The following is a 15,762-nucleotide window of genomic DNA, read 5'->3' on the forward strand; positions in this document are numbered from 1 at the left end:
ATATTTTGCTGTTGGAATGCAAAGGGGGAGATGATCAGCCTCTGACTGAAGACAAGCAGAAACACTGTATTGCTTGCATCGTCATAAGTGCTTCATAAACCCCATTTTCTTTAGTGCTTAATCTGCACATATAGTAGTTTTGTGCGCATTCTGAAACAGTCTTTTTCAGCTGATTGATGAAGTATTAACTACCTCTTGCCAGTCAAATCCATTATTGTGGTAGAATCAAAGACCATATGTAGAAGGAGGGGATTTGTATATCCTTATTTTAGGCACCTAACCTAGGTCCCTGAATTAGGAGACCAAGCTCCATGGGCTTCCTGTGAATGAAAGGAAGGAGAGGATTGTTGCAGCACATCTAAGTTAATGGTCAAACTACTGCCTGACTTAAATGATTAAATTCTTCTCTGGAAGTGCCTAAGTCCAAGCTAGGGAAGCTGTTCTGCCTTAATGGCAGTCACTGGTGCAAGAAGATTGCAGAGTATAGTTTTTGGCTATGTGTAGCAAGATTTAGGGGAAAAAATTAGTCCCTTATAAAAGTTTCTTTTGCAACAATTTTTAATTAAATGCTGCTTGTTTTGTAGTCTTTTTCTATTCTGTGTTATGCAACACCCAAAACCATTGTTATTTTCATCCTGCTTTCTTCAAACTGTTTTAAAGAGATTCCTTTTGTGATTGTACTCTTCATCCAGTTGGTGAGCATAGTCTGGTCTTCATTTAAACGTTTCTCAAGTTGAACAGATTCTAACTTATTTTGACATAAAATACTAAAATCCTTTCATAGTGTTCATGTTTTCTATATAAATTAGCATGAATTTATATGTGTAAGTTCCTTAAAAAACTCTTACAAAAAGACCAGACTGTTATCTGCAAAAAAATCTCAGAGGGCCTTCTGTGCAAAGTGGCGTACAGTCAGTTGTAGAATTTAGGCGTTACAGCAAATACCAGTTGGCGACTGCAAGGCCCAGTTATTCTAGGTCCTGTATGAGTGACTAGGCTGTGTGTTAACTAATTCCCCAAGTTTGGTGGTTTGAGAGTTTTGGGCACTCTGCCACTTTGTAAAATGCCTCTGAGTTTATTTGGGCGTGGATAGGGGCTTTCAATTTATGTAACTAGAAACCATGGTTAAAATGTGTGTTTCGTCTAACTAAACTCACCGAAGTCCAACCAGGCTCGACGTCCCTGATCCTCCCTGATGCCTGGCTACCACTGTGATCATTGCTTCTCTATTCACAGTGGACAGTCCAGCATCAACAATAACAGAAACGCATACCTGATTTTACCACTTCACATTTTCTGCTTCTGGTACACAAGATAACTTGTGTGACTCATCAGTCTTTGCACAGAGACGTGGTTGATGGGTGTAAAGGCTTTTAAAAGCTGCAGTTGTGTATGAGCTGGCTTTCAGGGAAGTAGTGACGAGGAGTGAACAGAGAGATGAGCAGAGCTATGATTTTGTAGATCCCTTAAGCATTTTAGCTGAGCCGTCTTCTCTTACCCTGTCTGTTTTTCCCCTCATAATCTGTTATCTTCCATGTAAGTTTGGGTGAGATGATCTTTCAAGGTCCTTTCCAACCTGGGCTGTTCTGTGATGATGTGGTGATGATGATAAACTTGTAAATTATTATCTTAGTGCATAGTGTCTATTGGCCCAGCTAATCTTGCCTTCAGAAAACATATCGCTCTTAATTCCAAACACTTGACGTAACACCTTATAACTATATGTCCATTAATATGTATATTTGCAGAAAAAAAAATCATCGAGATGCTCAGTGTTATAATTCTTGAGGTTTCCAGTGTTCCAGTACTCTATCTGTATCTGGAGCAGATTGTTTTAATTTGTGTCTGTGCTGCTGGTTTTTTTAATCTGTTTATCAGTTTATCTGCTAGTGGCATCCTCAGAGAGGTATAACAAACTGTGAACTCATTCAGATGGACTGAATTGAGGGACAACTGCTAGAAGGTAAGTGATAATGTTATGAGCTTGCAAAGGTAAGGATGCCTGTTCTGGCATAAGGAAAGAAGCTAGATGAGTTTCCACACATGGCTGAGGGTTGGGGCCTGGCAAAATTTAAGGTTCTAATAATTCTGTTCATCCCAGAATGATTCAGGTGGGAAGGGGCCTTGGGAGATCTCTAACCCAACCTCCTGCTCAAAGCAGAGTCAGTTCTGAGATCAGACCAGATTGCTCAGGGCTTTATGCAATCAGGTCTTGAGAACTTTTGTGACAGATTAGAGGATCCTGATGCAATTCTTATGCTTTCATCACATAGGAGATTGGCACCACAAGAAAATGAGTGTTGTATCATCAACACTAGGTGGTGGAGTTTCAGAACATGTAATATACACTTAAGAATAGAGCACAATCTCTAGCAGAGGGAAAAGGGTGCTACATGTATTTTTGTTTGCACTTGACACCTGCACTTTCACCTGATCAGATAATGGGTAAATATAGAGTATAAGAAAAATAAAACATCATGGTGCATCTGTGGTAGAAGCTAGTAATATTTATCTCCATTTTATACATCAAGCAGTTCAGGCATAAAACAGCGGAAAGCCCAATGTTAATTTGTTTAGGGTCAATGTATGCATTGATCCTGAGAGTTCAATAATAATAGCTTATTATGTCAAACTCCAGATGAAGAACTATTTGATTTTTACTTTCTTCCCTACCGAAGAAGAGAAAGCTCCTTGCCTTACTTATAAGCTGACTCTTCTCGAGATCCACAGGCATGTGTGACTCAAGTGATACAAGCAGGGTAGTTTTTAATTATTAAATACACTCGTTCTCCAAGGTGAAAGACATGTATTACACAATAGAATTTAACATGGAGAGCATCTTACACTGACAACTGTTTGTGTTACAGAAATTCATCCATGAATCTAAAAAGTTTAGCTTTCAACTGAATTGCTAATGGTAATTTAATTGGGTCTTGATACAACGGGGCTTATGGCACTTTGCCTCTGCTTTCATTTTTTTTTTTTAATCAGCCAGGAAATCCAACCAATAAAACAATGCAATAATCCTGTCTAGGAGCAATAAACACATGAACCAAAGTTTCCATATCCTGCCATGATAAAAGAGGTGTAGCTACTATTGTTTGAGGATGACAAAATGCAGTTTTGGTTACTGTGTCAAAGTGAGTCTGGCGATAAGAATGCAGAAAACTCCCAACATGTTTAAAAACAGGTGGTTTGTATTTTAGTGATAACTAGCATACATGAAATGGTCTAGATTTTGCAAGGCTTCATTTGCATTGGGTGGAAATTCGGCTACAAATGTGTAACATGGAGAGGAACATGTTTTTCCCTTAGTGTAGCCCATACCCTCCCAGCACCTGCACAGTGGACAAGCTTCCTGTTCCAGGTCATTTTTAATTACTGGATATCCTGAAAGAAGCAGACACAGTTCAGTTGTGGTTGATGTGAATAATTTGGCACCTGCTTGTGGTTAATTAAATAATACTTATAGGAGAGCTGAAATCATTGTAGAGGACTTGTACGTTCTGTGGGAATGAGAGTTTTATGACCCAGCTCTGGAAAAGAACATTTTTGGGCAGTTTTTTGTTATTTGCAATTAAAACCCTTAAGAAGTCATTTATCAGGCAGATTTCAGATGGAATAATTGATTTCTCTTTTAAGTACAGTGACTAATAGTTCCAGAAACTAATAGGAATTAACTTCAGTATCAGGTAAATTAAATCCACATATCTCAAAGGGGACACACCTTTAAAGCAGCAACTGACTATCTAGTAAGTCTGGAATGTTAAATTCTGATGTGTTCAAAAGAGGTGTTGGTGTTGTTTCAAAATCTAGTAATTTTTAATTTTAACATAAAGACGTTCCTGTTGGTGTAAGCATTTCCCTTCAAGGTTAGTGATCTAAATATGTGCCAGTGCAAGAGTGGAGTGTCATTTTCATAGTTTTGAAGTAAATGAAATGCAAAAACCGAAGATTGCATGAGACAAAAGTAAAAATAATTTAATAAACATTTTAAATAATAATGGTCATCAGTAATTGGTGATGAGCGTTAAAGCTGTGTCTCCAGTCAAGCAGCCCCCACCGTTGTTATTGATTTATTGTTGAAAGTGCTTACAGAGTAATCTCTAATCTTTTAAATAACTTCCTGATAAATGATAGCTTTGATGCTGCACCTGCAGGTTGTTTATTTGGGTTTTTTTAAGCTTGAACCATCGATGATGACAGGAAAGATTAGTTAAATGTGACTATCACAGAACTTAACGTAACAGATTAAAACTGTTGAGAAATTTCTGTATAGCTATTTTCAGCCCAGAAATCTGAATAAAGGAATCTCTGTGCAGTGGGATAGTACAACTTTTTGGTTTAATACTTTACAGATTTTTGGAACAAAATGCACCAGAACTGAAAAGCAGCATTTTTTGCTGACCTTGTTGGAAGACTAATGCTGTTTCTGGGAAATAAGTGAAACAAGCAGTTCTTTGTTGGCAGAAGTGGAGAGAGAAAAGGAGGGGAGCCTAGCCTTTTTTTCTTTACAATGTCGTGACTGAGTGAAAACTGTAATATGGCTGGGTTCGTTCATTTTTTTTTAAACGTCTATAGACATTTGTTTTTCATCAGACTGTGTTGCGTGACACCTGATGCTGGCCAGTTCATATGAATTAGGCTCTGGGCTGTCTATAAGCAGAGTAGAGAAAAAGATCCCTGGTTGCATCCAGACACTTCTGACACTAAAATAATACAAGTTGGTACAGTCGGTTCAGTGCATGTGTCAGAAACAGTTTACATGTGCATGTTTTGGCTTCTGCAACTTGCCAGAGTCTCTTGCCCACAAAATAATCCTTGCTTAGTATATATCCAGCACAGCCATCAACAGTAGGGTCTCCTACAATGTCAGAAAGCCTAATTCACTAGAATATTATTATAATTAATTTAAAAGCAAACAAAAGCAATAAAAGAATTTTTTTCATTTTTCATCTAACTGAAAAAAGAAAATTATATAGGTCTAACTTGCGATGTGTACTAAATAGTTGTAATTCCATGAACTGCAGTGAAACTGTGGCTACATACTCTGGGTTTGGAACTTTAGCTCCACATTTTTACTCGCTTTCATTTGAGCTGGAAAATTGTGTAATAGCTGTTTATTGAAGAGACTTACTTCATTTTGCAAAATAAATTTGTTTTTTCCCAAGAGAACTGAATTGAAGGCCACCCTGAGTCTGTGTGCTAGAATGGTGAACACTTTTAACCTGCTAAGTTATATCTGATCTCCTTTACCATAGGGTGACAGCTATTTGAGCTTTTTATATTTTTCCTTTGCAGAACTTTAGAAATGTTACACTGGGAGTGCCAAACCCTGCCTAGTGAATTTAAGCTTACTGAAGACCAGCTGGTTTTCCTTGGTTACCTTTTGACCTCTCAAAAACAGTTCAGAGGTCCTAAGGCTCCCCAGACCACAGGCTGAAAAGAGTTGTTAGAATGTCACCTATTTATTAGATGAGTGTCATTGTACTGAAATCAGTATTTATACTGGGTAGTCTAGTTGGAGCATGAACTACAGGTTTGTTTTTTTAACCTGAACTTGATTACGTTCCTCATAGCATTCAAATATAAATTAAGAATTCAAATATAAATAATAGCAGGCATTAATAAAATTGCCTAAATAGCTCAAAAATATGCCATATGGTTATATCATAAAGAACAGAGATTTGTAGAATGTCATTGTATTGTTAGGTTGCTCACTGGAGTTGACACAAGACTTCCCTTTGACTTCACTGGGCTCATTCAGACCTTCAGTGACAAAGCTATATTCAAAAACAGTGTTTCTGAACTGTTCAGTACAGGAGTTCAGCTCTGGTTCAGTTGAATAATTCTGGGAAAAGCAGTTGGGTAGAAGACTTTGCTCAGGCTAAGCTTATGTATATACCACAGGCGTAATTTTTCCATTGTTGGGATTCTTTTCATTCCAAGTAGTATATTTGAAGGTTCACTATTAATTGAAATCTGGACAATATCAGACATATCAAACATGCTTAAAGGTATTCAAGATACTATATTTTTCTGTCTTCCCCATGCATATCATTGTAGCTCTACCTGTAAGAAAAGCAACTTAGCGTTTATTAATTTTTTTTCTTGTTATTTGAAGAACTCACACAGTGGAAAATGCAAAAGCAGTGAGAAGTCTTGGTCCTGTAGTAACTATGTCATCATACTTTTCCACACTTCTTTTGAGGAGACTGGAGTCCTGCCTGGATGCTGGTTTTAGCCCAAGTAGACAGCGTTGCAGGACAAAACTTTCCTGATGTTACATATAGTGTTGTGCATAGAAAATATGGGACGGGGGACAGAGAAAAAAAGAGGGAAATAATTTTAACTGATCATAACTGTTGGCACAATTATATGGGAGACAAATGTGACCACAGATTTTAACGTTGTTGATTCGGTAAAGAAAATGTCTAGAAAGATGCAGGTAATTACCTGTAAAAGCACACTTCATTACCAATTGATGTATAAACTAGAGGTTGATAATAGCAAGAATCAGCTGTTCTGTTCAGACTTACTTTTGGAATTGTCCTGTCTAAGGCAGTGTTTTAATTTGTCCAGATTTGTAAACTTCAGTGTCATTTTTGCAGGCATAGATTAGGTAAAAATATGTAATGATTTTCAGCAAAAAAACAGGTCACAGAAAAGGTTTCCAGCAAATCTGAACCTTGGTTTTTATTTATTTTGTGGAAGGTCCAGTCATATTAGTTGTATCATTCTGGGACTACATACATAAGAAACTTTTTGCCACAGTAAAGGAAACAATCATATTTTCTGTCATGAAATGTGGAGAAGCATACACAGGACCAATACAATCTGATCCTTTGACTTTACAATCTGTAGAGACTTTTTCTGTAATACTATTGGTATGGGATGAAGTTACTTTTCATATGTAGCAAAACACAAATCAGTCGCTAGTGTATTTTGGCTTATTCCCAGAGGTACCTTGCCATAGTCTCCCTGTGCAGTCAGAAAGTTTGAGATGTTAGAAAACATTGCAGTCTCCTCTCCAGCAGAGAAGCGAGCTCAGTGGAGCTGCAGTATGTCCAGTTGCCTCCAGATGCGGTTTCCTTTTTTAGCTTGAATTACTTAAATTGAGGTAGTGCTTAAGGATTTTTTATAATACTGGTTTTGAATTACTGGTTTCTAGCATCCTGACTGAAAAGTACTAAAGAGCGCATCAGATCAGTTGTACTGCGTCTGAACAGAAAGTCCAGTATTTTGCAGAATCATTTAGTTTACTGTCCAAGTGCTCTGCACTCACCCTGTGTTTGTACTGGGTTTGGCTGGGATGGAGTTAATTTCACAGCAGCCTCTATGGTGCTGTGTTTTGGATTTGTGACTAAAACAGTGTTGATAACACACCGCTGTTTTGGCTGTGCCTGAGGAGAGCTTGCAGAGCATTGAGGCATTCTGGTTTTTCCCACTGAAACTGCACAGGGGTTCACAAGAAGTTGGGAGGTGACACTGCTGAGGCAGCTACCTGAATTACCTAAGGGGATATTCCATACCATATGATGCCATGCTCAGCAATAAAAGGTCAGAGGAAGGGGGGACGTTCATGATTATGGCATTTGTCTTCCCAAGTAAGCCTCACATGTGCTGAGTACCTGCTTTGCAGGAAGTGGCTAAACATCTGCTGATGGGAACTCACGAATAAATTACTTCGCTTTGCTTGTGTGTGCAGCTTTGCCTCACTTATTAAACTGTCTTTATCTCATCCCACAAGTTTTTCTTGCTTTTGCTCTTCCAGTTCTCTCCCCATCCTGCTGATGAGGGAGGAATTGAGTGACTACCTGCATGGGGGCTTAGTTGCCGGCTGGCGCGAGGCCCAATCCGCCACAGCAGGACAACTGCAATTTTCAGAAACTGGATGGACTTACTGCATATTTGCACTATATTGAACCACCTATTCGCAGTAAGCCCCATTGTTGGATTTGGTTTGTGTACTCACACACACTATACAGCACATGCAGATTTCTGCCAAACATCTCAAAGCCTTGCAGCCAGCTGTCTTCCTAGTGGATTTGTTCAGTGTCCCTTTTCCCCATCTGTCCGAACTCCAACGGCAAATGCTTTTGATTGAAGCTTGTGCAGCACTACTGTGTTAGGTTTCCTGAAGCATCATTCAGTACCTTTCACTGCTCTGCCAAACTGCAGGATTTCTGGACCAGTAGTTCATTTAGGAGGATTACGAGTGCTGCGGGTGTTGCATTAGTACTGCCAGTGCCTGTCTCTGCGCCTCTGGCTTTGTGTGTAACATCACTGCATTTCCTTTCTGTGCATCACTTGTCTCCAGTAATCCAGCTGCCACTAGGTTTTCAGGGAACATGGAAAGATTGTTTATCATTGGTGTGCTTGCTTTATGTTCTTTGACCTGGACATTTCTTTAGGTCCTCTGATTCTCTTGGGTGAGAATTTCTCAGAGATAATAGCTGTTGATGTAGGAAGCTGCAGTCTTCAGTATAAGTCTGTCCGCATTCAGGTAGTGTAGTCATCTTTCTTTACCTTGAGAGCGTTATGCAGAGAATCCCAAATCTGAAATTGTATGAAGATCTAGCCCAAGTCTGATACGATCATCTAAAGCTGGTGATAATACACTTCCACAAAATGAAGTGGGTGCCTTTGCACTGCAGTCTGTGGGTTCCAGGAGGCTTACCTTGCGGATCAAATGAGATCTACATGCCTCTGGAGAAGTTATGCTGGATGACATGCTGGCATCTCTGTGCTATACTCTCCAGAACTCCTGCTTCTGGAAGCACATTGCAAAGATGGTTTAGACATGCCTGCATGCTTTCCACAAGATCCAGAAGGATTTATTACCATGGACTTTGCACCACCTACAGGTAATAAAGCTGCCTCTAGACCCAAACTGGCCCTGGATATATAGCAGAGGCTAATTCACACCTGTTAGATGCAGCTAGTACTGATCTGCATACATCTTTAAATTAACCTGTACTCTGAACAAACCATATAGATAGTACTTGGAAAATTTACTGTATTTCACTGCTGGCTTACCTGGACGATATCAAAGCTGGATACTATTTTTAGCACCATCAACCAAAAGAACTTTTGTCTTGGGTAAATCAGGAGCCTATACAGCGTCTTTGGATTGCTTAACATCAGAAGTACTGGACTTGTTGAGCAATTGCAAAGTCCTTCACTGAAAATGACTGATACCAACAATCACAATTTACACAACAGTATGAGATGCCTAAGGGTGTCTCTGGCACCAAAACTTTTGAAGTGTTTCTGTTCCTCACAGTCTTTGACTGTTGTGTACATTCTGGGAATTTCCATCACTATCTTCCTGTGCCTACCAGACTATGTTCTCAGTCAGCCTGTCTCTTCTTAATTTGTAGCTCCTTTAGCTGGAGCCAATATACTTGTTCAGCACTACTGGCTGTTACTGTTGGTTTTATTTTCCGGGATGTTTCCGTTAGATTTTCCCTGGTACTTGAAGATATTTTGCTATCAGTTATATTGTTTTCCTCAGAGCAGAGTCATGCTTTCTCTGAGTGTTTCCTGCCCCTGAATCAGGGACTCTTCATGTATATGAGATTACACATATGAAGGCTTTATCTGCTCCCTGTGGGTATTTGCTAGTGCACAAACTGTATGGGGTTTTTTAGTGCCCAAATCACCTAACGTGGGCCAAGAACTGTGCTGAGGAAAGCAGCAGTGGCTGCAGGGTGGCTGTTTACTGAGGGGAAAAGGAGCAAGCACTTCATCTTCTGTGCACAGCATGTCTTCGGCCTCGTGATTTATCCGCTGGAATTGTTTCAAACTGGAGATGATGTGCTGCTTTTCATATGGCCCAGGCTTCAGTAGTCCCCAGGACGGCAAAAGGCAGTGCTTTTCAAAAGTCTGGTGGACCATTTGGACAGGCTGCTTTGACACATTCCACATGCCATTACATGTGAACTGCTGGTATAGAAAAGCCCTAAAACTTAACATATTAACTGAAGGCTTACTCATAATAATTTCAGTGCCTTTCAGCGGAACCAATGCAAAAGAGTACTTGCAAATCTGCCATGATTTAATTACTCTTCATGTAGTTCCCAGCATCAGCTTTTTTATTACTGTACATGTAACATTTTGACCCTTAGGATATATTTTTAGAGCAGCTGAATGCAGCAGTTTTTGTGGGAAGTGCGACAGAATGCCCCAGGTTTTTGTTTCATTTTGTTTTCTGTAATATAAAAAAAAGACTCGCTTAAGAGTCTTATTTTATACTATTTTTATTTCCAGTTAATATTTGTTTTGTGCTAGGTTAGGTTAACTTAATGTGCATTATATGTGTGCATGTACACGCCCAAGAACTAGTTTTGACTTCACAAAAGTAGACCACATATGTCCTGAATTTCCTTATGGGACATTATTGTGATTGCACTCAAGAGTAATTCAAGTGGCATGATGCTGTGGTAGGATTAAAACCTGGGTCTTAGCACCTGTGTATTTATAAACTGGTTTTGAACAATATTAAAAAAAGAAAATTTATTTTGTTTCCATATCAATTTAGTGCTCCATTTTAAGTTGGACTTTAGCATAAACATACTTTATCCAGATACCTTGACAAAACCGTCTGCTTGTTTGAAAGCACAGATACATGACTCGTCTATACTTAATGTTTCTGAGTCTATCTGGTTTGGGCTGCTATGAAAGTAGGTGTTTGGTGTTCAAACTGACTGGAGAGTTACCATGAATCCCACTTATTCTTGAAGCTGTGTATGCTGGAGAAAAATATGGTGTCAGCAGGTTCAAATGACCTTCAGTCAGTTTGTCGGTATGACCCAAATCAATGGTTCTTTAAAAGCCATTCCAATTAGCAGTAGTTTTGAACAAATCTGTTTTTCTGTGGACCTGTGTCCAGAGACTGAGACCTACAAGCCTCTGAGGAGAAAGGCACTGACTGAAAGAGGAGCAGAGCCAAATAATGCAGGTGCTGGAACTGGCTGAGGTTGGCTCCTACCTACTCCTTTGCCTTCTGTGCATCTCCTGCACTGAAACTTGTAAAGCTTTGCCGTAGCTATAGCTTTATCAAACCCAGATGATGTAATTAACATTTTTTGGAAGTAGAATGGATTTTTTTTTTTTTCTTAGAAGTATGATGACATACTTACAGCATACTTGAATTGTAGGAGATTTGGTGTGATATGATTTCTATACTCCTAATGTCAAGGTTTGGGAATGCTTACTTCACTCATTGTACTGAGCTTCCTGTATTTCTTTGATGGTATGTAACAATGGATAGCATTGCTTGAAAGAAAAGTAATTTACTCCAAGAAGTAGAGTTCATCGGACCAAAATATTGTGTCTGTCCCCATGAGAAGTTACATGGAAGGTTATTGGGGACCGCAGCTCAGGGAGAAGTATTCCTCAGTATTTTCATATTGTCTTGTTCTTTGCTTTCTCGCATGTATAATTTCAGCTGTGATACAACATAGGTACAGATCAGCTGATGGGGAAGATGGGAGTATTTTATATAGCAAAGGCAATGAATAGCCATGATAAAGACTACAGCTCATGCCTTAGCCCTGCGTGTATCCCAGGACCACCATACAGGCTATTAATATTCACTTAATTCTATCATCTGTATGTGCTGCTTAGATGAAAGCAGTTTTCTTAGTGAGAATTTGTGCCTAAGTGTGTATGGTCCTGGCATTTTAATGCCAGGTTTACAGTGATATAATTTGTATAATCGTTCTTATAATGTTTCTTATAATTGTACTTATATTTCTTACTTATTTTAACGTGAATAAGACCAGATTTGCTGCATCTTAAAATGTGGTTCCATATATTGTTTTCCCATTATGAAAGTGATTTGACTTCTGCACCCAGCTCTCATTCTTACCTTTCCCCTTTCAGCACTAGAGCTTGCTAATTTTTCTGGGTTTTTCACTACTGAAAACTTACTGATCAGTGCTGGCTTTGGTCCATTTTCTGGCAGCCAGTGTATTTTTCCCACCTGGACTCCTACATTGGTTGCACATCATTTTCATGGCTACCCAGTTACTCTTGCTGGGAACTCACCTAGCCAGAAAATACCTTTTTATCCCCGGGCAATTTTTAGTTTGCTGTGTGGTCACAAAAATGCTTTTGCCAGCACAGTAAAGGAGTAGCATGTGGGCAGGAACAAGCAGCTGGGCGTGGAAGAGGTGATGAACGGCAACACTCTGGTTTGATGTGGAAGCATGATGCCATTTGTGTGGATACAGCTGTTTGTAAACCACATATAAACTGAATCTGTGAGAAGGCTATACTACTGCAGCACTGCTTTTAACTTGGATTATTTCTTGAGCTAGATTTGCCACAGAAGCTAAAACACCAGGTAGCTGCACCCTCATGGTTCCATAGTCTTTACATGCTGGACCTGTGTGATACTGGATGACTCAGAAGGAAAAATTTTCTTCAGATCTGATGTAAGCACATGTAAATATTTCTGTCAAATGAAGCAGGGCAAAGTGTATGTTGGCCTAATGCCTGTGTACCTGCCTTACTCCAGCTGCAGAAAGACAAGACAATACCTGATCTGGCAGAAAGCTGGCTAGCATAAAGTCAACCTTTCAAAAAAGAATTTTGACTTGGAACTGGCAGAGTGAGTGAAGTTCAGCATTTCACATCATGTGGGTATCACACATTTGATTCAGGCTCTAAAATCATCAACCCATTTCTTTCAAAGCACACTTATAACAGTGCTTGCTGTACTGCATTCTTCAAGGTCAAACATGTACACAGCATAAATGTGTTCAGGTCTGAGAAGCACAGATCTGAGTTGAGATTTCAGTTCTCATATGGTAATAGAAATGAGTGAAAGATAAAAAGGAAGATACAAATCTTAGGTCTTTGGTCAGAAAAATATTGTGTCTTCTAGAGAGTATTTTAATATCTGGGGTGTTCTTGTTAAAAGACAAGGCTTTGCTAATTGTGCTATTGCCCCATTAGCGAAAGAATCCTTGCAAAAAAGTCCATTCATTTTTAAAGTAATACTTGGCTGCCACTTATAATCCAGACTGGCTTTAGGTACTGTACATGTTTTTTACTGGAAATGTGAAGGTGAGGAAGAAAATGAAGGAACTGTTCACTCCACAGTTCACAAAAGGTATTAGATTGCATTGCCTGGAACTGATACATTTTATGCAAAAATAAAAAGGTACAAGCAGAGGCTATGCAGTTTCCCATCTCTGTCTGATTTTCCTCATGTTTTTTCCAAGCCCATTACTAAGAGGGAAACATTTCTAGAGAGAAGGGGTGGTTCTGTTTCCGTGGCCAAGTGATACCTGCTGTCAGAGGTGCCAAATGATTGTTTTAGCTTTGCCGCATGATTAGCAGTGTGACTCTGGAGCTACGCAAACACTTGCAATTTCTTTTCATAACAGTTTTCTCAATAAAAATGCCCATCCAACAGAGAATTCTGCTCTGATTTATAGTTTCTGAATTTGACCAGAAAAGATCATGTTGGTTTAAGTAGCATTAACAGTCTAAGCAACATTAACTGTCTGAACAGCAACCTTCTGTGTGCAAGTGGAAGGGTTTAGCTGGTTTACATGGGTATACATCAGGTTTGCTTACAAAAGGTCCCATTTCTCACCTGCCATCTATGGAGTTACTCCCCAGATGAACCTTTTGACTATCCTACCAAAGGTGGGGAGTTAGTGGTTCATCTCCAAATCTGAATATCCCAACAGATAAGGTTTCAGATGTTGATCAAATGTGCAGAAGACTATTTTGGTTTTTTTTTGTAAGACATTAACTCTACAATATGGTGCTTGCATATCCAGAATTCATGACAGAGTTACAAATCCCTCTGTTGTGTTAAATCGGGTCTAAAATCAGACACCTCGATATCTAATTTATTATTTCTTATTATGTATTCATTATTATTTATTAATTTTTATTTTTATTATTTATTCTTTTGCAGATGAAACCATGAATTGTAAATTTAACCTTACATGACTCATGGAGCTCCTGACAGGAGTTATGCCAGGCCTTAACTTGGCATCTTTTTTGGATTAATTTTATAAAGACTTGCATTTAAGAACTCATTAAACTCTGTTCTTGCCTATGTTACTGTTTAAAGCAGCAGTGAGTTTGGGCGTTTTTTTCAGTACAAGACTGATAAAGATTTTTGCTGAGTTTGATAATGAAGCTGGTATGATTCTATTATTAACTTGCAATTACGCTGTTTTGCTATTGATAGTATTTCTCATCCTGTGAACTCAGCTAACTTAACTGACTGCACCCTGAAACACAGAATAGTTGAGGCCATTTGGAAAAAAAGGGCAGTGTTTGTTCTAAAGAGGCAGAGACATCTATCAAGAAAAGTTAGTGATTCTCACTGCTTTACCTTCTTATAAAGAGACAGACACCACTATCAAGAAAAGTTAGTGATTCTCACTGCTTTACCTTCTTATTTATGAATGTGGTATAGATCCAATTAAATTGGCTTCTCCTTACATTTCACCTGCTTTGTAAAAAGTAAGTGAAAGTATGTTAAGGATATTATGGAAACATAGCTTTTGATGTCTTTTTATTGTGCTGCTTTTATAACTTCTGACAGTCAGCTTGTCGCTCGATCTCATTAGATGAACTTTTCATTACTGTAATGTGTGAGTGTCTGTGAGGTAAGGAGTGCTTAAAACACTTCTGTGAGATACAAGAATAATACTAACCCTCAATTATAGATAAGTACACAGAAATTGTGACTTGTCCATGGTAATACAGGAAGGCTACAGCCTGCCAGGGAACAGGACCTCCTACGAGGTTTGCTTCTTAACTGGAACTAGAACATCTCTCATCTGTGTGTTGCTGAAAGAAGTGTGTATCTCCTTCACAGTGGTGGAAAACACAGAGTGCTCATTATTTATGCTGGTAATTATCCTTAAAATAATTAATATAGATCTGAAAAATAAAATGTTAAGATTGAAAACATTTTTACTAGCTTACTGCATGTCACAGGCACAGATTTGTAGAGGAATTTTCAGTTAAAACTTGCATGTCATTTACTACATGTACTTAAGTAAATATTTGAACCAGGATGAATATAATATGATGAATACTTGCTCTAATATAAGTATTAGTGTTTTATACATATATGGAATATTAAAAATAATTTAATAAGCAATTACTAGTACCAGGTCTTGCCAGATGGAGTAGTTATCTCAGTCATTTCAAGTACAGTAATTCCAACAACTCCATACTCACTGTAAATGAGCAACATGTGTCCTTGGTCCTCTTATCTTGAAGTATCATTCTACTTAACCAGCCATGATTTATTTTCTTTCCCACAGTCATGAATCACCAGCACCAGATAACACCCAGCACAGCCATGTCGCAGCAGAGTCGTCCTCCCCAGACTCCACAGCCAGGGATGTTGAACCTGCCCAGTGCACTGACCACACAGCAACAGCAGCAGCAGAAGTTAAGGCTCCAGAGAATCCAGATAGAGAGGGAGCGAATTAGGATGCGTCAGGAGGAGTTACTGCGACAGGTAACAGGAAACATACTGTTTTATTTTGTTCAAAAGCCTTTAGTTCAATGCATCCAAATTTTTACCAGGTACAATTAGTGGCTCTGTTACTTTATGTGAATATTAACCATTGTTTTAGGTAAGGGTAACCAAAAGGCTAATATAAATAGAACGTTTCCTTTTTTTTCTCTAAACTAGCATTGATCGGAACACAAAATGGCCAACTGTCAGGAGGTAAAGACCTCTTGTCTTTCTTACCAGCTCTAACACTA

General features: G+C 38.8%; 1 protein-coding gene across 2 annotated transcripts in view; it reads left to right on the top strand.

The window, feature by feature from the left end:
- The window catches only part of WWTR1 (WW domain containing transcription regulator 1), an 82,974-nt gene that overhangs the window by 52,951 nt on the left and 14,261 nt on the right, over positions 1-15,762 (top strand). For both annotated transcript variants that reach the window (XM_075098738.1, XM_075098737.1), the window contains exon 3: positions 15,312-15,511. In XM_075098738.1, the coding sequence (XP_074954839.1) occupies positions 15,312-15,511 (200 nt within the window). The remainder of the gene's footprint in view (positions 1-15,311; positions 15,512-15,762) is intronic.

The sequence above is a fragment of the Phalacrocorax aristotelis genome, chromosome 7 (genome assembly GCF_949628215.1).
Source record: "Phalacrocorax aristotelis chromosome 7, bGulAri2.1, whole genome shotgun sequence".
Classification (NCBI taxonomy): Eukaryota; Metazoa; Chordata; class Aves; order Suliformes; family Phalacrocoracidae; genus Phalacrocorax; species Phalacrocorax aristotelis.